At 38.1% G+C, this 24,223-nt stretch overlaps 1 protein-coding gene across 1 annotated transcript in view; it reads right to left on the bottom strand.

Annotated features, from left to right (window-relative positions):
• Positions 1 to 2,750: 2,750 nt before the first annotated feature.
• Positions 2,751 to 24,223, bottom strand: part of LOC104413552 (alpha-1,3-mannosyl-glycoprotein 4-beta-N-acetylglucosaminyltransferase B-like) — a gene marked incomplete at its 5' end in the record, with an annotated part of 23,896 nt that continues 2,423 nt past the window's right edge. The window contains 13 exons of the mRNA XM_010024580.1: positions 2,751 to 2,777; positions 3,326 to 3,438; positions 5,585 to 5,663; positions 5,783 to 5,861; positions 7,746 to 7,939; positions 8,795 to 8,902; positions 11,258 to 11,388; positions 12,296 to 12,407; positions 16,201 to 16,276; positions 17,520 to 17,633; positions 19,118 to 19,164; positions 20,890 to 21,023; positions 23,456 to 23,596. Of these exons, the coding sequence (XP_010022882.1) occupies positions 2,751 to 2,777; positions 3,326 to 3,438; positions 5,585 to 5,663; positions 5,783 to 5,861; positions 7,746 to 7,939; positions 8,795 to 8,902; positions 11,258 to 11,388; positions 12,296 to 12,407; positions 16,201 to 16,276; positions 17,520 to 17,633; positions 19,118 to 19,164; positions 20,890 to 21,023; positions 23,456 to 23,596 (1,355 nt within the window). The remainder of the gene's footprint in view (positions 2,778 to 3,325; positions 3,439 to 5,584; positions 5,664 to 5,782; positions 5,862 to 7,745; positions 7,940 to 8,794; positions 8,903 to 11,257; positions 11,389 to 12,295; positions 12,408 to 16,200; positions 16,277 to 17,519; positions 17,634 to 19,117; positions 19,165 to 20,889; positions 21,024 to 23,455; positions 23,597 to 24,223) is intronic.

Here is a 24,223-nt window from a genome sequence, read left to right as displayed (position 1 = left end):
GGAAGGTGTCCCTGCCCATGGCAGGGGGTTGGAACTGGATGAGCTTTAAGGTCCTTTCCAACCTAAACAATTCTGTGATTCCATTACAGTCCCTTAGCTTAAACTTCCTGGGGCTGTAACACTATTCAGCCTTGACTTCTTCAGTCAAAATCCAGAGTTCCTCTCATGAGGTTCCTTCCATGGCATTTTATAGTGGAGCTTCAGTTGTGCAAACTGTGCAAGAAACCCCTGCACCCCACAACGCACAGGGAAGAATCAAGACTAAGCAAAATTTTACTTTTCTGTGCATATGCAGGCATTCATTATTTACCATGTCAACATATAAAACCTCATTTATATCAAACTGATGGGAAGTGTATTCTGTGATTGCAATGGTTATGTAAAATATATAAAAATAGAAACAGAATGAATAAAGCATACAGCTGTCAGCACAGAATGGAAAAGTGATATTTATAAAACATACATTAAATATCTAGTCACTTCCTAATATAATTTCAGGTATTCTGATGAGCTTTTTGAAATTACACTTCAACGGTTAGCATAAAAATCTCATTTCACTGTGAAAACAAAAGGTTTTGGTACATAATCCGTTACCTTAGTATTTTCCATGTTTTCAGTGATTACTAATCACTGACATTTCCTCATTACAGTGACACTTTCCTGTAACAGGTGAGTACAAGGCAGCCAGAATGTAGATGCTGCTCCCTGCTTGGACTTGGTTGCAGTGAAAGCAAAGGCAAAAGAAGATTATAAGTTATTACTAGATCACACAATTAGTAAAATGTTCTAGAAGAAATGCTGCTTCTACTTTGATTCCTACTTCTTTTGCTGGCAGGTGAAACAGGCCTTATAAGAGGGCAGTTCATTCTATAAAGTTACAGAGTCTGCAAGAACTTGCCATTCTGAAGCGCCTGGTAAGATCCTGAAGATGAAGATAATCCCCATGACATGATGTGATTTCAGCGAAAACTAAAAAAGCTACAATATGCTAAGAACTGAACTGTGGCATCAGAAGACCCACACTTTAATCATTTTCATACCTATACAAGTTTCGAAAGCTCTGCAGGAAAAGCCCCATGTTCTGTAGGTTCTCTCTTGCTGTGCCTTTTTGGGTAGAGGGCCCTATTCAATTTGTTTTTCCCCGAAGACGCTAAAGCACTTCAGGTTAAGAGAGAGAATGACTTCAGAGAAGTCAATTTTATCTTCCCTTAATATAATACAAGTGGTGTTTTATTTTCTAGTACATGTTTTTGTGACTAAATGTCTCAGGCTCCTGTGTGAGCAGAGAAAAAGATGATCTGAGGCAGCTCTGCTCTTCTCATGCCATATAGTTTGATGCAGAGCTTCTTTATTTCCCTTCTTTTCCTAGCTGCAGTTTTAGCTGCTACTTTTTAACGATCCATTGGTCTCGGTTTCACTCAACCCTTCTTTTTAATTTAAGTGCTGATGGATAAAGGTGTCCCTCTGTGTATTGCTAAGCACTCTGCAGTATCTGGTCCAAGATATTCACACGTACATACATATGTATGTACACACGCTTATATATAGCACCACAGTATATAAAAATACTGTAAATTATCAAAATATTAGAGGAAGTCTTTAAAAAAACCCTTCTGAACTGTTTCAATGTAATAAAATAAGTTTAATCGTGTTCTAAATAAAAATACTCTTGCATTAAGAATACAATTCTTCATTAATGTAACGTATTTAACACAAGTCCACGCACAAGTGCATGGTGCAGTTTTGTTTCTCACGCTGCTGTTAGGATGCAGTGCATGAGCAGGAGAATGAGGGCGCAATTGTGCTTCAAGTGCTAAGGAAGTGATGCAGGAGTTCTGCACAGGGAGATGTCCAAGGTGGATTATCATTTCGCAAAAATGTTTCAAATGAGACTACTGTGGCTTACAGTTTATTTTCAATTCTATATTGAGTTTTGCTTTGTGACCCAGGATTTAAGTATCAGTATATACTGATTATCAAATTATACCATCAAAAGTTTTATTTAAATATTTTCTTTCTACAAAAAATATAGTTACACATAATACCCTTATTTTTTCCTGTCATTAATTCAATGCACAATTCACTGAAAAGTTTTACAATCCTCTAAAAAATACCCATTTAAATGTCAAGTTATTCAAATGGTAAATTGTAGGCACTTTCCATTTAAAAAAAACAATTAAATGTAACTTAGGCTACATTAAGGCTGAAACACACTTCTTTCATTAAGTCTGAGATCCATTTTCATATTGTTAAATTGGTCCTATCACTGTGGACTGCTCTAAATACTTGCAATAAATATTGACAACTTTTCCTTCAGTTCTACTTTCCCCCCCCAGAACTGACCAGTTCTTAGTGGAGTTGAAAACTGTGTCCTTCGTATTATTTTAAAAAAGTCTGTATTTTTAGTTCCAGTGAAACTTACCATACTTACATGCTTTAGTCCCTGAGACAGCTTGTAATGCCTTATCATTTGTGTATAATAATCTATATTGAATGTTGCCAACCTGGTATTTTTGTTTATGACAGACACCTTACTCGAGATTTTGTAGAAATTACTAAAATAACCAGATTCTTCAGAGCTTTCAATATTCCTTAAACAAAGATTCAATAGTTACCTCAACTCTTTCCTAATACACAGTATTAAGAATTAAATGGGTTTGGGTTTGCTCTTTTACTTAGCCATTTTTTTGTTGCTGTCAGCCTTGTTTTCAAACAACCTGTAACAAGCGACACACCAAATATTCTTTTCTTCAGTTTTCAGATGTCTTGATAAATACCTGGAAAAAACCAAAATGTCTTATTTTCTGAGATCTGCAGAAGCATTGCCTAAGACATTAGCTTTTCCTTCCTTCCAAGTATGGCTTTAAGGCTGTAGTAATTTCTTCAGTGACTTCTGCCAAATATTTTCTACTTAGGGGTTCACACAAATTCAGACACTTGGGAGAATACTTGAAGAATAAAAAAATCATGTTAATCTGAAAATGTTTGCCTATTATAATTAATATCCAAGATAGTGACTGAAAAAAGCTAGAAAAACCTCCCTGTGTCTTTTGGTTGGTTTGTTTATCATGACCCAAATTCTAGTGGCTGTACTTACAGCACTTCAAAACTATAGAATCCTCCCAGTTGAGCATTTTCATCACTTTCTACAAAGTAAATTTAACTTCTCCCCTAAATAATTAATATAATTCTCCACTTGTGTCTTTCCACACAAAATGCCATTCAAAATTAAAAACAAATGAATGATTATCAGTACTATTTGGTAGGAAGAACTGAAACTTACTTAATAAAGCTTTAATTAAAATGCTTTTGTTAACATGCTTACCTCGCTAAGTATTGCCCATGCAGGAGAATCAGAATTGACTGACAGACGAATAGCCTGTATTTTTCCTATTGACTGATTGATAATGCCTTCTGCAATTCCATTTTCAAAAGCCCCTAAATAAAAAATAAAACAAGACCTATATGAACATGTATTACCATGAAATATGCTTCCAAGTGAACTTATGCAAAAGCTCTAAATTATAAATTAACTCCAGGGATGCAACATTAAGGAAGGAAAATAGAAGGTCAAAAAATGACAACTGAATGATAAAGCTATGAACAAGAAGTAGGATTCATTTCTTCAGTTACAGCAACTAGGAGCTGGGAAAAATGCAAGAAAATAACCTGTAGCTAGAAATGTTAAAAAATATATTTAAATAAGTTAGTGGTGACCATATACATATGGCATACGTGGACATGTTAAATAACTTAAAAGAGCTTTTCTGAGAAGTCTGATTATTTTTAAAAAGACATATTAGGAATCATGGACCAGTTCTGATATATTTCTTTACTTGTTCAATGCTTTTTAACTAAGCTTGTTGCTGCAAATGAAAAACAAATGAAAAACACTCATCCCAAGTACAATATTAATTTCCTATCAGCTTGCGTATGCAGCTGTGAGTTGACAGCATTCTGGTTTAGCTCTCTTAATTAGAGCAAACAGCCACGGGGAGGTGGAGAGAGGTGCAAACTGAAGCAAAGCAGAAGCATCCCTGAGGTGAAAGTGGTTCACTGTGGCAGAAGAGTAATTATGTGGCAGGAGAGACAGAAGAAAGTGGCAAGCAAAGCAGATCTCCCAATAGTCCATTTTTGTTCATGTAAGTGGCATTTTATTTTAGGTAATAGAAACCAGGCCTTGGCAGGCATGTAGAGACTGCAGTTCATTTAAGAGAAGTCACGCACTGAGGAATGAAAAAGGGGAAGCAAGGTGGGGGCAAAAAGGGAGAAGGTGCACTGTATTATGCTTCATTTCAGGTTGGAGCACAAGTTAATACCTTCGTAATTGTAAGAAATCCTTATCTTCAGCTAATGCTGCAAAATCCAAACCAGAGTCAGTTATCTTATGTGATGGGTTGACACTGGCTGGACACCAGGTGCCCACCAAAACTGCTCTATCACTCCCCTCTCTCAGCTGGACAGGGGAGAGAGAGTATCACAGAAGGCTCATGGGTTAAGATAAGGACAGGGAGAGATCACTCGCTAATTACTATCATGGGCAAAACAGACTCGACTTGGGGAAAAAAACATTAAATTATTAGCAATCAAATCAGGGTAGGGTAATGAGAAATAAAACCAAATCTTAAAACCACCTTCCCCTCACCCCTCCCTTCTTCCCCATTTTAACTTTATTCCTAGTTCTCTACCTCCCTCCCCAGGGGGTGGCCTTCTCGCACTCTTCCCCTGCTGCAGTGTGGGGTCCCTCCCACGGGTGACAGCTCTCCATGAACTTCTCCTATGTAGGTCTTTCCCACGGGCTGCAGTTCTTCATGAACTGCTCCAGCACGGGCTTCCCACGGGGTCACGGCTTCTTTTCATGCATCCCCCTGCTCTGGCGTGGTGTCCTCCCTGGGCTGCACGAGGGTATCTGCTCTACCGTGGACCTCCATAGGCTGCAAGGGCACACAGCCTGTCTCACCATGGGCTGCACCATGCGCTGCAGGGGAATTTCTGCTCTTGACATCTGGAACACCTCCTCCGTCTTCTTCACTGACCTTGGCGTCTGCAGGGCTGTTTATCTTGCACATTCCCACCCCTCTCTCCGGCTACAGTTGCTGCTGTGCAGCAACTTTCCTCTCTTCTTAACTCTTACCACAGAAGCACTACCAGTGTCGCTGATGGGCTCAGCCTTGGACAGCAGCAGGCCCGTCTTGGAGCTTGCTGGCACTGGCTCTGAGGGCATGGGGGAAGCTTCTAGAAGCTTCTCACAGAAGCCACCCCTGTAGCCCCCCACTACGAAAACCTGCCACAACCCAATACATCCTATTAAGATCTTGCAGAGAGTCCAGTTAGTTTTTCTTCTAATTAAATGTCTTGGCTTTCGCCACTGCTAGTACGGTTCTTCATTATTTAAAACAAAATAGGATAGTCACTGGTTAAACATCATATACTATAATATGCAGTAGTGCAATGGGTTTGTTTTCCTTGCTAGTTCACCTTTGAATGTTGTATTTATTACAGAGTTAATTAGATTCTCAAATGCAAAACCACTTTATATGTAAGAACAAAATTTCAGGTTTTGAAGTGACAATAAACTATTTACCTATCTGTAAATATCCATCTTTGGTTGCTGGGTAATTAAATTTACTTCCATTGTCAATCAGTTCTTTTTTTAGCATTTCCTGTAAAAAATAAAACAATAAAATCTCCAGAAATATTTTCTAGGTCATGACATTTTATGCTGAGCATCATTCTAAAATGAAATAGCACCATGTGTTACAGTTGGAAATGGGAGACTTACATCAGCTGGCAACACTTCCACAGTTGTGTTAAACAGCTTATCGCCAGGATGCTCCATGTTTCCACTTCTGAAGAAGTACCTGATAGGAAAGGTATGTTATTTCTAAGTATTTTATACTTTAGAAAAGTTCTAGGAAAGTAATGCTTTCCAGTTTTGATGGAGTTTCACATACCTTTTCTTTAATATGTTGTGGGCTGCAGAGAACAGAAATAGGCATTGAAACTTTCCAATGTGTAACCAAACCATACTAGAGGCTTTTCATTTTAAACAGAACAAGCATTAAAAATGTCTTTTTCTGGAACCACAAAATGCAAGTGTTCCCCTTTGCAGTGTTGAAGTTCCAATTAAATTAACTTTACAGGTTTAAATGGCTAAGGAAGATCTGCCTTCTCATCTGTTCCCACTATCTTAAGGCTGAGGTGCGATGGCCTTCTGGAATGCAGTGGCAGCAAAAATGACATGGCTTTAGCATATGCTACCTGACAAGAGAATCCCCCTTTTTATCAATACTGATCAGGTGCTTCTAAATAATCTCCTTTATAGCCAGTGAACAACAACACTGTCAAAGCAAGAATCCAAGCAAAAATACCTTTGAGATTTTAAAAAATAAATCTGTTTGGTTTTATATTTCTGGCATTAGAGTTCTTAGGTTTTTATATCCAAAAAAAGCTAAGGAAATTCAAAGCATCAACGTCCCTCCTCTGGTATAAAACAATCAAAACCTAAGAAGTAGGTTTTTATAGGTTATTATAGAAGTAGGTTATTATAGGATTAACTACATTTTCACAGGTTAGCAGTGTGATGGCAATACAATATGTAAGGTAGCTTCCTCCAGTACAACTTCCCAGTAACAGAAAAATGCAAAATATAGGCTACCCAAGTTTTCCAAAGCATAAAGCAGTTAATTAATAGTGTTGATCACAGAACACCAGTGTTTATTGTAACGACTGTCATTTAGTGCAGCTCACTAGAGATACAGACTTGCTTTCTTAGAACTTTTTAAAATAAAAGAGAAATCTACAATCTTTGCAGAAATGGAAGTCTTCTAGTTTTGGGAGGAAGTCTAACAACAGTGAAGGAGTTTTTCTCTCTGAATATCATTACAAAAATAAGGTAATTGGGGTAATTTGTGTCACTCTCACGGAACTGTATTTCTTGCGACGTTAATTTTTTAACGTAGGTCTGTTCTCCAGTCTGAATCAGAGAGAAGAAAGTTTGCTGAACCAGGCAGGACTGCTCCTTTTGGTGCCAACCTCAGTTTCTACTGTTTGTAGAGTAAGGCTTTCTGAAGAACAGTTCTCTATCTTAAGCTACAGATATCTTCCTTTCAAAGATGCCCAAGTTGAATGATGTGAAAACAGAGAAGATAGTTTCATCTTTTAGTAATAAAAAAACCATCCAAGGTCTTTATCTGTTATGTATAGTAGGAACTTACACACCTACCTTACATGGACATCTCTACTGTAAACACCTACATTTAAACCTCTGAATCTTCAACTGAATCCCACCTTTATTGATTCACTCTTCACTATTTCCCCACAATAGTGAGTATTTTCTCTTTGCTTTCACACACACTGGTAAGTGTCTGGTCTGTGACATGGCCTTTGACTTGACATGAAGCAAACAGCCTTTCTGTTGACAACTACAGAAATAAACCTTTCACTGACTCTTTTGATGGAACTTGCTAAAACCAAATTCCTTTGAGAATTATCAAGAAAGAATGTAAAATATTAAACTGAAGAAATAAAGGGGGGAAAAAACAACCAGTTCTGTAATTACCAACGAAGAAATGTATTCTGGAATTCAAGAGGGGAGCAGATAAATAGCAAATCATAGATTTTTTTTGTCACTAACTAGGCTACAGTTTAAGCAAACAGTTGAGCACTGGTGATTTTGAACAGGCTCCATCATTTCCCAACTAGATATATGTAGGCTTCCGTATTCCATATCTCGTAATACTTACTTTTCAACTTTCACTGGATTTAAAAAGGTGAAGCTGATGTACTCCCCTGCTGTTGGAGCTGAAGCCCAAAAACAGTCTTGTCCTTTATAAACTTTTTCCAAGGTAAATTGCTTGTATGTTTTTAGGCTTGTATCCACTTTTGCAGGTGGATTATTATGCGCTTTATGTAGCACATTCTTGCCAAAATCTTTATCCTGTTGGATATAAAGAAATCTAATATCACTCATGTAATGAAATAAAAGCATTCCAATATTTTGAATTATAGGAAGCTAGTCCAGAAAATAATCGCCTCAGTGTCAAACCCCACACAATCTATTTCTAATAGAAATATTCATTTCAGTGTAGTCACTGGGACTCAGACTTGCAGTGTGTAGACAGAGTTGTACTGAGTATTTCTTAGTTATCTAGATTTAAAAATTAAATTCTCCACAGCAGGCTATTTCATAGTTGTATACTGTGCCTTCTGCCAAAACACCTGATACTGGTCTCTGATAAAGACTACATGAACCTCTAGTCTGATCCAGTACAGCAATTCAAATGACCACTGTAAATGGCGCCATCAGGACATCCCTGAATTCTGGTGCTTCACTGCTCTTGTCCTTACCAGATACGTGGTAAATCCAGTGTTTGCCCTCCAAACTCTCCCTAAGAATCTATGGCTGTCACAATAGCCACATCCTTATCCTTCTTCTTAATAATCCCTCATGTTGGGATTGTGGACTAGTCGTTCAAAACAAACCATCATAACCATTTGCATTTGTACAGGGCAGAGCACATGAAACCTTGTACAGTGCAGAGAGTGCTATGAAATGCTACTATGACAGATACAAGTGTTCAAATTAGAGATTCAAAGCTGTTTGTGCAGAAGCAGTATGCCCCACCTGCAGTTTAGACACTATATCAATATTCTCCCCCAGATCTGTAAACCAGAGTTCTTGGACACAGAAATGCATCTAACACCCAAGATGCAATGCTTGAAACTGATTTGAGAAACAAGTCAAAACACAAGCATATCATTTAGAAATATGGCAGTAGTTTCTTATCCTTACCTTCAAATTCTGTATCTTCCCAGCCAATGATGAATAAATTCCCACATGCTGAAAGAGAGAGGGTTTAGCACGGATACGTAACTTTGCCTTCTCCTTTTCACAGTGTGTCTGAAAGAAATTAAAAGGGAGTGAAGTTGTATTCAAATAAAGCAGAGACAAACTAAGTTACATACAGCACTTTCATTATGTACTTGAGGGTATGGGTCCAGTTTTTTTTAATCTATATTTAAATGAGTAATCCTTATACTAAGTCACCTTATTTCAGATACACCATTTCTATACCTAGTATTTGTAATTCCTCTCATAGTGCTATGTAGATTTGAAGGCTCATCCACCACTAATTCAGGGATTTCTGCACTATATACATTCAAAAATGTAAAAAATGGACCTCAGATCTGAAACTGATTAATTTTTTACCTGTTTCTAGCAAATTTCATTTCTCTTGGCCTTGCCATATCATTCTAATTAGACTATTTTAACCAAAACTGACCTTGAGTTGGAGTCTGGTTACATTTCAACCTCTATCATTTTGGCTCTTTATGCAATGTTCGAGAAACTTACAATGTATTATGCTGTAAGTTACGTATCTTTCATCTGGTAATTAGATAAAGCCCTTAGATACTGTATTTCAATCCTGATTTTCCAGTTTAGTATGTTTTGTAACATTACATGTAATGTTACAAAGTAGCCTACTGTGGAAAAGTATATTTTTACATGAGCAGATGTACCTGGATCTTCACATGCTAACACTCAGCCCAGGCTGAAAACATGTGCCAAACAGCCACCACCACAGGATGGCACATAATACCCACAAACAAGTGCCCTGCTGACTCACCTGTGAGGCACAGTGTGTGATCACTTAGTGACAGTCTTAGTTGCTTGAAAAGGGGAAAGCATGCGGATTTCTGTCAGTTTGCCTTCTCTGGTGCCTCTAGGAAAGTCCACTGATTCAAGCTGTCTAACAGAAGAGGAGCAGTCCCTGGGATCCCAGTCCTTCCTCCAGCCTCCATTTTCTGTATTCTCATGAGTAGTCCCATTAGGTCATGCCACTGGTCATTCCCACCTAAGGGCTGCATGAGTCTGACTTGTCTCAGTAGGATTTTGCTACCCACAGCAATTGAAATTGCAATTGCAGAAGTGAAACTCTCTAGAAACTTGCTGATACCACTCTGCTTTGGCTTGGTTGGAGCAGGCTCCCATGAGCTGCCTGCCTGCCTGCCTTTCAGGAACAGAGCTTCATTTTAGGTATGAATCAGGTCTTTGAAGCTAGTACAGCCATTTAAAATATAAGAGTAAGATGTTTCATTTAGCAGATGAAGTTGGCACATGTTAGATCTGAAATGGGTGATGGTAACATAATTGTATCTTTTCCTGTTATCACAGGCAGGCAAGAACCTAAATTAAAGGTACTTGAGGCTCACTCTGACTCACATGAACCAACCTAACCCATGGAGTAGGATTTCAAAGCTTACTTCTATCTGTATGAAGTGAGAATGGAGACTCTTAAGTGGCATTACTAAGTGTAAAATCAGGGACCTTAGCTATCCCCAAGAGTCTCCTCTGTTACACAGTAAAACTTGAAGCTTGTTGGTTCCACTCCCCTCAATCTCCTGCTTTGCACAGCTCCTATCTAGCTCTTCCTCCTTCTTTATCAACACAAAAGTAATATGTGCAAACACCTGGAGTGGGGACTGGCTACACTAATCAAATAAAGATCTCGAACCTTAAAAACCAAGAAGGACCAGAAACTCATCAGTCCTCTGTTGCAGTCTGTTATACAAGAAGAGTATGAGTAGTGACCAGCACCAAAGACTGGTGAGAGAAAGAACGCAAAAGGGCATAAACATACCATTTGGCTCACTTTTTGTAATAGAAATGGCACCTTCTGCAATTCCACACAACTGTTTCTTTCATTTTCAGTGAAAAGTATCATATAGTTCATTTGATCTACATTTCCCTGCATTATTTTTTTTCAGCCAGTCAAATTTTCCCAGGTAGTAAAAGATCTAAAGCAAGTTCTGCTTCCTGAAAGAAAGCAACTGGTATGCAAAATTCAGAACAACTGTGACTGTAAAAGGTATCCTTTACTCACTTTAATTTTGGGGATCAGCAGAAGATTATGAGAAGTGATAGTTCATATAGTTTTACATATTCAAATTGTTCTTTGGTGCTGCAGGGCTGTTTACATGCCCAGCTGCAGGCAGATGTGAGCTTGTGCTGTCCATGTTTTGAGCTGAAGGAGGCAGAACAGCTTTGGTGTGGAAATGTGAATTGCTGGGAGTTAGGCCTCATCATATGCCCTAGTGGGCTCAAACACCATGCAATTCTGTGCAGATCTGCAGCATCAAATTCCAAAGTAAATCAGGCTTGAGAAATTTCTATTTCACTTTCTAAAAATAAACTATTTTGTCACTGAGTCTGTTTAAATATTAGTTATGTTCATAAATTCATAGACATACTTACTGCATCCTTTTCTGGATTGCACACTTTAACCCAGAGCAGGTGGTCTATAAGCCAGTCTATGGGCTTGTCTTTATAGAACATGAGAAAAAATTGCACTATGAGTGGCAAGTCTTCTGATTTAAACAATTTTCCTGAAAGCAAGACAAGAAGTTGCATATTCAGATATTTTTATTGCTGTGCAAAAATCACCAGCTTTATGTTTATTCAGGCCTTAAACACATGGATGTAACTCTGATATTTAGTGAAAATTCTACAGACTCCAGCTTTGGAGAGTTGCTTATCCTCCAGCTTGTTGGGATTTTAAAAAGATGTCCATCGCATGCCTGGAGAGATTCTCACACAGTCAACCAGTGGACTAATAAAGCATGTAGTATAACCTAGTTCCAAACACAAATCTGCCAGTCACCTTTATCAGAGTGCCAGATGAAACAAAGTCCAAATAATTCCTCAAAATGCTAGACATGCATTTGACTGGCAATACTATACTGAGTATCTTTAGATTAAGACCTTGATATAAAGTGTTGTTTTAAAATACTATCCCTGTTCATTTAGTTCTCTTGCTATTTGTATTAGCAGATTGTTAGATTTCTTTCTTTGACCTAATGCTTATAAGGTGTTACCACAAGTAAATTGTATTAGAACTAAAGAAATAATATAAAAAGAAACTTACTACTAAAAATATTAAAAACCTCCCCTATGATATGGGATGCCTGTTCTGCTCCACAAAGGAAAGGAAGCAGATTGTTTTAACAGATCGTTCAAATTCTTGTCTTGAAGAGAAGACTACACACTACAGGGGCACATAGTGCTCTGGGTGGAACAATTTGCTTCTTAAGGGAATCCAACTACTAGATCCTGTGCTGAGGAGACTCTGCATTAAAAAGACAGTTTTAAAGAACACAAAAAATAAAACTTTCAGTGGGAGCTTTCCTGAGTCCTTGAATACTTTGAAATGTAATTGCGAGGGAGACCTACTCAAAAAAACACAACCCACACAGCTCCAAATCCAGTTGACCCTGCTGAGATCGTAATACTTACCAATAAATCCAAGCTGGGAGAACTCGAGAATCATCCAGTCTTGGGACTGTGTAGCAGAAAAGTTTCTTATACCTTGAATATAATCAGGTTTAGCTATAATGTCATCTTCCAGCTGGGGAGAAAAAAAAGAGCAACGAAAAAAAAAAGAAAGCAATTGGTGGTTTTATTGCTGGCAGTCATGTGTAAGTGACAACCACGTTGCGTTTGACTGCTATATAGCACACACTGAAGCTGGGCCAAACTACAGTGGATTGCTACTTAGCTTCTACATATATCTCTGTTTCAGTATCATTCATTAAATATGTATTTACAGGAGGGACCATAACACCATGAGTGCTTCTCCCTTTTTGAGAAAGGAGGACTCTCTTACCTTAGAGAGATCTCACTTAAAAGAAAAAGTGAAGCAAAAAGAGGTTAAGGAAGAAGACAGTAGACACTTTGTACTGAAGTTGTATAAGCACTGATAAGCAGCAGAAGCAAATTGTTTAAGAAGAGTTGTGTATAAAGCAGATGGTTAAATGCTTTCCACAGTAGCCTCGTCAGACTTTGTCGTACTAAAAGGTGACTGAGAAGAACCTGGATGATTACTGACACAGTAGTAGAAAGCAATTTATTTCAGGGAATACTAGTGATGAAAGAAGGAACGTGCTGTGAATCACACTGAAGGACAGTGTAAAGGCTGAGACTGAATACAGCAGTAGAGCCAGCTAACGGATACTTGGAGAAGGAGACAGACATCCATCAAGGAAATGGGACATGCCTTGGCTGCATTTTTGCACAGCTTTCAGAGAAGAACGTGGGATCTGAAAAAACAGAAGCTGTTCCCATTACTAAAGCTGAGGATAATGAATCTAAGCAAGGAGTTTACAGGTAGTGACACAAAGGAAAGAAATGAATTCCAGAGATAATTAAGGAGCAAGTAATTCAGGGCTTGAATTTGGTATGGGTGTGAAAAACACAGGAAGAGGAGGCTAAACCTTCAGGAAAATGTTGTTTGGGTGCAGTGTTGATCCAACTGCTTTACTTCATTGGCTCTGGTGTTTGTCTGGTGACACTGGAATCTGGTTCAGAAAGCTAAACAGGTAGAAGATGAATGCTATGAGGGGGAGGAAAAAAAAAGGCAGCATGATTTCCTGCTGGTTTTGTGTCCTCAACTGACTCAGCACAGAGTCCGCAGCAAGAGCACACCCAGAGCTTTTAGCTGAATTTGGCCATTACTACAAGTGTAGGCATGGTGGGGCAGAAATGTGTTGTCAACAGTGAGCCCAGGAAGAAGCAGAATGAAGTTTGAAACAAGATTAAGAGATCTGTTTTGACCCTGTCAGTTTTTGCTGATGGTAAGATAACAAAAAAGAGATAGATGGAGATCAAGATGAATGCTTCTTAACAGATTCTGAAATCTGGGGATTGAGCTGAGGTGATAGTTATGCAGAAGAGAACCACAACAACAAAACCCAAACCATCAACTTACAAGAAATGTTGCATAAAATCAAATGAGTAAGAGGATTGTCCAGTAATAATTAGCTAGATGTAAAAGGGAGAAGAGCAAGGAATCAGAGAGTTTCAGAGAATCCTTAAAGAGAAATTGAGGGGCACCCAAAAAAGGACAGAAGGCAGAAAGAGGAGTATTTAAAAAACCTAGTGAGACCACCGTATCAAGAAACACCAGAAGAAAGCATATAAAAGTAGTAAAGATGAAAAATATAGACTCTGATGCAAAGTGAGTGTGAATATGGTTATGAACTGAAAATAATTTTGCATATTGAGATGTCTGAAACAGTCTTTTCTGAAGCTGACAGTCAACAGTGAATACTGGAGAATATACACTGATATACTATGTAGTGTAGGCCATAAAAAGTTTATTTAACCCTGTACAAGCTCTGTAAGTTGTGTCCAACCAAAGCACATCTTCCTGAAGAGCATCTGCTTTTGCTTAGAGATTTCGGTATAAGTTCTTTTTCATTAAGTTATACTATGTGTAATTATCCTGAATGTTTAGTACATGGTACCCAAATACTAATTTAAATTTTTCAGGCTTCAGCTTACATAGAACACAGGCAAAGTAGAAGAGATGGTTCAAACAGAAGAGATGAGATGACTGACAGAATTTATTGTCTTTTTTCAAAGATTACATTTGATCAGTAGGTAAGGTTCATCCACAGTGTAACCCTGTTAGCTTCAATGGACTTCACAAAGCTGCTTGCTTAAATCCTGATTCAACAGTATTTACGTGTTTATTCAGCAAAGATCTTGCCTGACTCATGACATGAACTGTTCTGTAGACATCCAAGACTAAATACGTATGCTTACCTTCTTTCAAAATTCACAAGTTAATAGCAGTCACCCAAATGATACTATTCCTGACAAAACAGGAAATAAAACCTAAGCTAGTTCAAGTTTTCCCTAAGATTGTCAAAGTAAATCTTTGTACCAGGCTAAGGAAAGGGATTTTTAAGTTATTTGCTTTCCATTAATACAAGGCTTTCAAATGAAGGGAGATCAGAGTTAACTTTATGGCAGCATGTGTTCCTTCTTTTCACCTGTACTCTACAGAGTATTTTCTGGGCAGACCAGCATCTGTGCTACAGAAGCAGCTGCAGACTGAGCACACAAACAAAGATGTGGATATACAAGGTAGCAGCATGAGGAAAGCACAGAATTTAAGAAAATTCTGAATGTAGCCAAAAATACCACCAGATCATCGCAATCCAGTCTTTGCTCCAAATAACACAGTTCAGTTCTGCTATAGTGTCTCAGACAAGAAAACGTATTCTCAAATTTCTTCAAAAATATAAATACATAAGTAAGTCATTTCCATGCAAACATGAATGCTTGGACAACTTTATAGGAGAAAGGGGCATTAAGTGTCTGGCAGTGTACTTAACATTTCCCTTCAGTGTTTCCCATGCCTTTAATGCTCTACTGCACTTAGTAAACTTAGGTAGCATTCTTAAAAATGTAAGAAAGTTGTGGGGAAAAAATTCATTTTCCAGTAAACCTTAACTGTTACAGACACCATTTTTCTTTGTCCACCTGTCTTTTGAGTGCCTATGCCAAATTTGAGAACAGAGCACAGACCCCTGAGTAGCCCAGCTCAACTGTGTTTTTGTTAAATGCTGACAAGAATTGTACAAGATGCCTGCTCTTGTGGTTTTCTCTTCTACTTCTGGGAATCTTGTGATGTACTTACGTGATACAGAGCCTGAGGCCTGCTGGAGGAGAACCAGGAAAACTAAGAACTAAGCAAAATACTGTTCTGAGCTTTTAAAAAAGACTGTTGAGATTCACAAGCTACAGGAACTTCTATGGATCTGTTCTGTTATTGAACAGTCCTAAATTCTGGAGTCTTTAGCAGTGATTATCATCTTTATGGACTGCAAATCAGCACAAACCTAGAATGATGTGTAAACCTAAGCCTGAATGCATGAAGCTCTTCTTAAAGTCTAACTCTCCAAATCTGCAGAATTTAGGATCTGTACCAACTTGCAGTTTAACCTTTTCTCCGGTATCACCATACTGGTGTATTTCCCTACCTGTAAAGGTTTCTCGGTTCATTGTGATCTGGGCTGTAACCTGGACCTACCACCACTATTCTGTCGCACTGCATCAAGTGAAAACATGTTAAACTCTTTCTTTCTTAACCTATTCAAATAAGGGTTTCATGCTTCATTTATCTTGTTATTCAACCTCACAAATTACAGGAAGTTACAGGATGTTTTTAATCAAATAGTACCTGGATGCGAGATGATTATAAGCACAGAAATATGTGGGTGCTTGTAAAGAGCACAGGGAAAATACACAGAAATTATAATAAATTCCTGGGTTTACTGAGGCATTTGAAACAAAATTGCCAAAGCTAATAACCTATACAGATATATTGCATCTACTTAATAATATGAACATACCTGTAAATAAAATCTTCCCTTTGGTTGGGCATATAGCATTAAAAAGCTGTAATCCAAATTCTGTTTGGTTCTCCACCTAAATATAAGCAGCAAATTCTGATAAGCTTTTTGAGGGGGTTGCAAGAGTTATTTCTATAATAAAAGCATTTCTAATGCTCTACAGTAAAATTGCAAGGTTGAGTATTCTAACTCATTAAGTGAATAAAAATTCCTCTATAATCAGTGTAAACATTTGTAAATAATTCCTATAAAAGTTAACATTAACCAATGTAACCTGAAAGAAAATGTCTAACAAGTATATTCATGTCAAATGACTTTAAAGATTCTACTCAATATATTATGAACAGCAGAGATCAACACACAATGATTATTTAAAGATCAAAACTTAAGTGCTTTTTACTGATGAAGAGCACAGAAGCAGGTTGATAAACTTCATTTCCAGGTTTAAACATAAACACACATTTTTCTCTACAAAGTACAGTCTCTCATTTTAACAAAGGATGAAGCTGATGTTTGATAATCAATGCTAAAGGACTGCAGAGCAATTTATCATTACTTAAGTAACATAAAAGTGTATTCAAATCTAGTAATATCTGAAACTTAAGGATAAGTATACATACTTATTAATGCTCTAAAAGATATAATACAATACCCATGTGTACATGTACTCTCTGATCTCCTCCAACCTAAACTCCAGTACTGCAGCTCTTCTAACCAGAAGCTACCCTAACTGCATTGTTAGGGTAGCTTCTGGTATTAGTTATTGTTAAACACAAGAAAATTACTTTCCTCCAATAAATCAATTTTGTTAGGTTATTATGTGTCTCAGTGAATCTGGGAGACATGAGCGAATGAACTCACCAGCTAGGATATATTATTAACAGTATTATAAAAAGTCCATGATCACCTGAAGTTAGGTCATTAATTAAACCCACAGTAGTTGTTACTAGTTAGGTAAGGGGCCCTGTGGGGTTTCCGTTGTGTGTTCACAGAACCTCTCCCTTTCTGTCACATGAAAGATTTTCCTCTCTTTATCTTTATGAGCAGATCATCTAGCTTATCGCCTCTTGGCATTATCCATCTGGTTACCTAGAATAGCTAGAGTCAAGACCCAAAGGAGAAGCCTTGGCTCTCACCCTGAAGCTGACATGCAGCATAGGTTTTCTCAAGATCCCCTTGTGTAATAATTTTTTTTAAAGTACACTTGAAGTCTATTCGCTCTGAAATACAAAAACATTAACAGCTCAATGCTGACATTTGCCAAATTTTCCATTTTATAGTCTTAGCAAAAGTTCTTAGCTTTTACATAGCTATCTCACCTTACTCTGTCCTCTGAATCCCCAAACGTTTGCTTCAGGTTGGAAAGATCTGGATAATAAGAAGCAGGAGGAGAAATAACCTCTAGGACTCCAGACTGGATTTCTCTGGGAAAGCTGTGAAGAGAAGCTTAGTGAGACCCCATTCCTCAAAAACACTTTTGAGGGCAACCACAGACAGCAGCTCACCAGGGTTGGGCCTGCTCCTCTCTAAGTGGAATTCACAACTCTAGCCTGTGAAGTCACACAGATTGTAAATTAGGAAACCAAGAAGGGATCTTTGTCAACCATCAGAACAGACAGGACAGTAACTCACTGAAATCTCAGAAAACACTGAAGAGAAGGATGTCTCAGAAATCCTGCCCCTTCTGCATTTATAGATACTTGTAATCCTGAGATGGTTGCCAAAATGCAGCAGTAATTCACAACCAAACCCACTATCTAGAACTACACACAACTGTTCCCCCTTGCATGAGAGCGCCTCGCTTCCTTACACTTGCTCTAACTCTAATGCCACATCCTAGCCAAAATGATACTGTCCTGGGGTGGGGTTTTGGTGTGGGGAATCTGGGTCTAGTCTCTGCTCCAAAGATTAATTTTGCCACTTAAAAAGTCATTGAAAAACATGTGCAATCAACTTTAGGAGCCAAACCTGGAAGCCAAATCTCCCCCTTCCTCCAAAATATGTTAAAAAACAAAACACTTCAGTTTTTCCTAGGTATAGGATCACTTAAATAAGGATTTTGCAGAACAAAGTTCCCCATTTCCTATGACTGATGGAAAAAAAAAAGTTTCTTTCAGTCAGCTGCACTTCAGGGCCATCAGCCTTATCGGTTTTGTGACTTTTAACTACACTATAGCATTTCTTCAAAAGCAGCTTTTGTAAGACAAAGTAAATCTACCAATAAGTGTATTTTTTTCCCCAAACATTTCAATTCAGTAGTTATTCCTCTCCAGCTGCTCTAAGGTTTTTTAACACACAGATGATGCTGTGTACATCTATGGGAAAGAATGATAAAAGCAAGCAAAACTGCAATGGGAAGCAAGCCTGCATTTGACAGCTTTCACATTAATTTGGCACAGCAAAGAATACCCATCTCATGTTACCCATTATATAACAGTATTCAACATTACGAATATAATCCCACTGCTGTCCAAAGTCCACTGCCTTCATGGAAAAGAGGCAAACAAGGAAACAAAGACACCTAGGAAACATAAGAGACATCAGAATACGCTGCAGGGCTGTGAAGCCCATGGGGACCTAATATATGTAGCCCCAGGTGTCTTGAATTGCATCATTAATTTCGTGGGGAAAAGACTTAGGTTCAAGTAAATATTTAGCAGAGGCTTAAACTGAGATCTGGCCTGATTAGTTAATGCATATTTATGAAATAAGAACAAGAATATAAACTGATATACATACTTCTGAATTTCAGTGTGTTAACGATACACATAGTGAGAGTGCACCTTTGCCTCAGTTCTGAGCAGTTCCATTTTCAGGATCGTAGAGTTGTAAGTTATTGCTGAAATGCTCTAATTTTTTACATAAAAGCTCAAAATGTGCTTGCTGGCTGTTGTAGTCTATACACCATAGGACTTACCTGGTTTTAACACTTTCTGCAACACTGTTAACATACTCTGCATTCACCTAAAGGAAAGAAGGGGGGTTTCATTTCAAGTCACCCATTTTTGTATTAAGCAACATTTTGTAGGGAATATTTATAGGTAAACACTTCATTTTTATTCTCTAATTATTTTCATTCCAACCAAAAGCAATAGGTTATAACAGCACTTCTATTAAAGGACTGAATGGGTTTTTCAAGCCAACTGAACTCTCAATGTAGTTGAACGTAAACTGAACTATCTCCAGCTATGGTTTCATTAGCAGCTATATCCTGAATCTATAGTAAGTAAAAATTATGTGAAGTGGTAAGTAACTAAATGTGGTAAGAAAAATACCAACAGCTTTGCAACTCACTTTCAGTCAATAAGTTACTCTGACTTAACTCATGATGTAAACATTTAACTTGATCTTCTCTAACTTTCTGGAAAAAAGGAAGGTCTAGGTTCATGATCAGTGAACGCACCTGCCCTACTTTCATAATAAAATGTTCTTATCACCTGTCATGATCAACTGGCTCTAATTTACTGCATGGCTGAGAAATGGAAGCTGCAGGAACGTGACTTTGGGTATGGGAGAAAGGGGGGAGACTGATTATTACAACAGCAGTTTAATCCTATATTGGCTGAAACGTACTATTACTACAACCAAAGCTACTGTTGTGAGAAGTTCCAGGTTAGGACTATCAACAGTTATCCAGAAGGAACTATTCAGAAGTTAACCCTTAAAGAACTCTCTGAAGCCCTGTCATAAGTTTATCTGAATGGCAAGTAGGCAAACCTCGTCATTGCAAGGGCTCTTAATTGGGAATTAGAAGCTGTAAAGTAAATTCAGCTCCTAAAAATGATGCTGAAGAGGAACTACAGCCAGTAAAATTGGGCCTATTTATTATTGTGACCCGAACAGAAAAGTGGAAGTTATGACCTAACTTGATAAAGTCAACTATGTTCTGTTTGACAGTATTACAGCTGCTGAAGTTGCTCTATGTGATGACTGAACTAAAAAAGCAAACTTTAACTGTTAACAAATACATGTATGAAATTTAATGTTGTTTATGGAAGGACAAAGAAATGTGAGGAATAAATATCAAATCGGAATAATTGCAGTCTTTTTACCTGCAAATAGCTATCACTAGCTAACTCCCTGCTATAGCTTTTTTCCAATGTGATCAAGACCTACTGGAATGAGGGGGAAAAAAAAAGCTTAGCCCTAATATCCTATCTTGACTGTTGTTTACTTTCCCAAACATGGAACCATTTAAGTCTCTAAACAGTTTTCTTTTTCACAAGCCATGTCAACACACAGGCAAAAGGCAAGGCTCCAGCATGTCAAGGTACTTTGCAAGATAGACGATATCAAAATGGCAGATAAATAATCTGAATTTTTGTTAGGCTGAGTAAGTTCCCTTTTTTCAAGTTCTATGCAACTTTTCTGTGGAGGATTTTCATTTCGTTCTTGAAGCAGAATACTTTGAGAGATAAATGATGAGTTCATACTTATTTGAAAACCTGACTGCAACAGCTGTGTAAATGTAGTATGACTTTTTACCTTTTGATCATCTGAGTTACAGGGGTTTTTCCACATATGAACACTGAAGCACTAACTGCTCAGTATCTCCCCCAGCCCTAAAGAAATCCTTCCCAAAGGGCTAGCTAAAAGTATTTTGCAGCCTCTCCAACACTATTACACTAAGACATACATTATCTATATTGTCTTTCTATCAGTATACTGCACCTTTCCGCACAAACTTACCTCTGCTACAAAGACAATTATCATGCAGTCATTCTTTTCCTCTTCAGAAAGTTCATACAGTAGGGAATGCAGTGTACTAATCAGATAATGCTGTTTTTCCCTTTTCACAGTAGGAATACCCATCACCAATGAGACTGCAAAGAAAGAAGTCCACAGGCTACATAAGTTTAAGTCAGGTAAAGGGAAACTGAAATTACCTTTTAATTTTTATTTGATGTGATCAAAAGGCTCGGTGACAGTTAATATTCCTATAGCACTGTGACAGCATTTGCTTTGCTACCTGGAAGGAGAGATATCTCCAGCCAAGTTTAGGTTAGAGACACCTGTGTCTTTGTTAGAAGCACCAGGTCTACACCGTGTAGACTTAACATTTGAGAACTTGGAGATATTACTACCTCTGGCAAACATACAGGTATCTGCTATTGAGCTTCAAAAGTGGGTATTGCAAAACAAGTGCTAGCTCTTGGTATAGAGTTGGAGATCTGAGTAGTAAGAGTTAAACCAACCCTGCTCTAATGAGCAAGTACTCACAGGTGGCGAGTGCTGCGTATCTTGGAAAGGAATCCAGCTCAAAAATCTTTCTGAGCAGTCTAATTGATGTGATTCAATGGCTTTCACATAATAATAATAAAAAAGGAACTTAGACGTTATCAAGAAGAAATGAGCTAAAATTGCCCCCAGCAGAGACTCCACTAGTAGCAAACCTATGCTGTATTACATCATTAGATTGTAAGCAGGCTATCTCTTTTTCCATTGGTATGGGCACTGCCTAAATCAGGGACCTAATCCAGCTCAGTAAACCTGTGAAATTCTTAGTCCTTACAGATGACTGCTATTCACAAAACCCTGTGGCGCTGATAAGGAAGCAACAGATTTTGAAGGAGTAGGTGTAGTTCATCATCCGTGCCAGTGTCGGCTCAAAAATGCCAACATTCCAGCATTCCTTCCCAGCACGTAACCTGCTAAACTGGTGGGGGTTTGTTTGGTTTTACACACTGAAGGTCAACCTGTACTTGTTAAACAGCAGTCTTCTATTGTGATTTTAATGGATGAATAAATGGAAATTAAACACGGAGCATTTTTTTATTGCGTATTACTTTTCTTCCTTCCCCTCCCCCTTGCTTGTGAATATATTTGGTTTTCTGAGGGTCTTTTGCAAATCATTTTGCTGACAAACTCTGGTCTTTTTCAGACTGACAGATCTATGGGCACTCCAGCGAGAACTCCGGCACTAGATCACACTGCTACAACTGCACCTACAAAGGAGAAGACTGTAGAAAATTATCCATTGTCATGGGCATGCCAAGTTGGTTTTTTAGGTAAGTCAAAAGTGCTGCCAATGTTTCTTTATATAAAATCACTCTAGAGAAGAGTCATAATTTCAACAAAATAACAAACCCCAGCAAAATGGTTGATAAGTTCCTTATTACTGCTTATGAATATTCTTTTTACCTATCACATGAGAGTTAGGAGAAGATGTAACTGTATATTTTGTATTTGTTGTGGTTTAAGCCCAGCCAGTAACTCGGAACCATGCAGCCGCTCACTCACTCCCCTCCTTCTTCTTCCTCCCGCTCCCAGAGGGATGGGGACGAGAATTGGAAGAACATAACTCCCATGGGTTGAGATAAGAGCAGTCCAGTAACTAAGGTATAATACAAACCACTACTGCTGGCACCAATAATAATAATGATAAGGGAAGTAACAAGGAGAGAGGACACAACCGCTCACCACCCACTGACCGATACCCAGCTCGACCCGAGCAGCATCTGGGCCTTCCGGGTAACTCCCTCCAGTTTCTATACTGGGCATGACGTGCTGTGGTATGGAATAGCCCTTTGGCCAGTTTGGGTCAGGTGTCCTGCCTCTGCTTCCTCCTGGCTTCCCCTCCTCTCTGGCAAAGCATGAGACTGAGAAAGTCCTTGGTCAGAGTAAACATTACTGAGCAACAACTAAAAACATCGGTGTTATCAGCGTTGTTCCCAGGCTGAAAGTCAAGAACACAGCACTGCACCAGCTGCTAAGAAGGAATAAAAAAAAATGACTGCGGTAGCTGAACCAGGACAGTATTAGATTTCACTAGAATTCATTATGATTTGTGCAGGTGTCAGCTGATTTCTCATGTGGATGAAAAAGTTACACTGAAGATTTATTAATATCTTTTAAAGGATCTCATTACCTTTCCATTTGCTTCTAACTTTAGCAAACTGAGTGCATTATAAACTCTCCTCAGCTTCCTCATTCATATTTGTATTATAGGAAAAAATGTTAGCTAATGTATCTTAGCCATATGACTATATGAATATTCATATATTGAATATATTTTTTTAATTATGACTATTTTTTGTTGATATTTAAAAACATTTATCAGAATACTTCAGGGTAAAGACTTGAAACCAGGATGGGTGTGGTAAGTCCTTTTGCCATCTCCATTAAAATCTATTCATTTTGACAACATTATAAAGTTCAGGGGAAAACCCACTCCAAACTTGGAGTTTGCTTCATTGTTAGAACTTAATATATAATATAAACACATAGAATATGTAAGCCAAACTTTATTTCCTACCTCCAGTTCTCTGTTGCCCAAAAATAACATTTGGGAAAACCGCATCTTCATATTCTTGAAGGTGAGGTAGATAGAAGTAAATGTTTATAAGATGCACGGGGAGTTTTCTGGTGAAGTTTAACACTTTCCACTTCACATCATCTTAAAGAAACAAAACCCACACATTTTATAAAGAGTGAAGCTTATTATTTTAATTGTTTTCCTCAACTGAATACTATCAGATTACCAAACACAGTGCTGTGGTATGGAATATCCCTTTGGCCAGTTTGGGTCAGGTGTCCTGTCTCTGCTTCCTCCCGGCTTCCCCTCCTCCCTGGCAGAGCATGAGACTGAGAAAGTCCTTGGTCAGAGAAAGCACTACCGAGAGGCAACTAAAACATCAGTGTGTTATTAGCATTGTTCTCAGGCTAAAGACAAAAACACAGCACAGCACCAGCTACTAAGAAGAAGAAAAATAACTCTTAACAGCTGAACCCAGGACAACAAAGAATAGCAAATAGTCTTTCTAATCATTAAGAAAACTGCTTGGAAACAAAACTGAAGATCGCTCCAGACTTTACTTACCAGCTAAGGCTAAATCTTGCTTTCTTGCCACAGGCAGCATATGGCTCTCGCACTAGAATTTTGTCTATATCCTACTAGCTACCTCAACATGTATGTCTTCGTGCCCCGAAAGAAAAATACACCTCCTATGAATTTATCTATGGTAATTCATACTTCAGTGGGTGTCTCCTTCAGACACTTTATCTGTTGTGCAAAGATGCTGGT

The sequence above is a fragment of the Nestor notabilis genome, unplaced genomic scaffold, assembly GCF_000696875.1.
Source record: "Nestor notabilis isolate BGI_N333 unplaced genomic scaffold, ASM69687v1 scaffold24301, whole genome shotgun sequence".
Taxonomy (NCBI): Eukaryota; Metazoa; Chordata; class Aves; order Psittaciformes; family Psittacidae; genus Nestor; species Nestor notabilis.
Note: the sequence above shows the minus strand (reverse complement) of the source record. Positions and strands in the feature narration are given on the sequence as shown.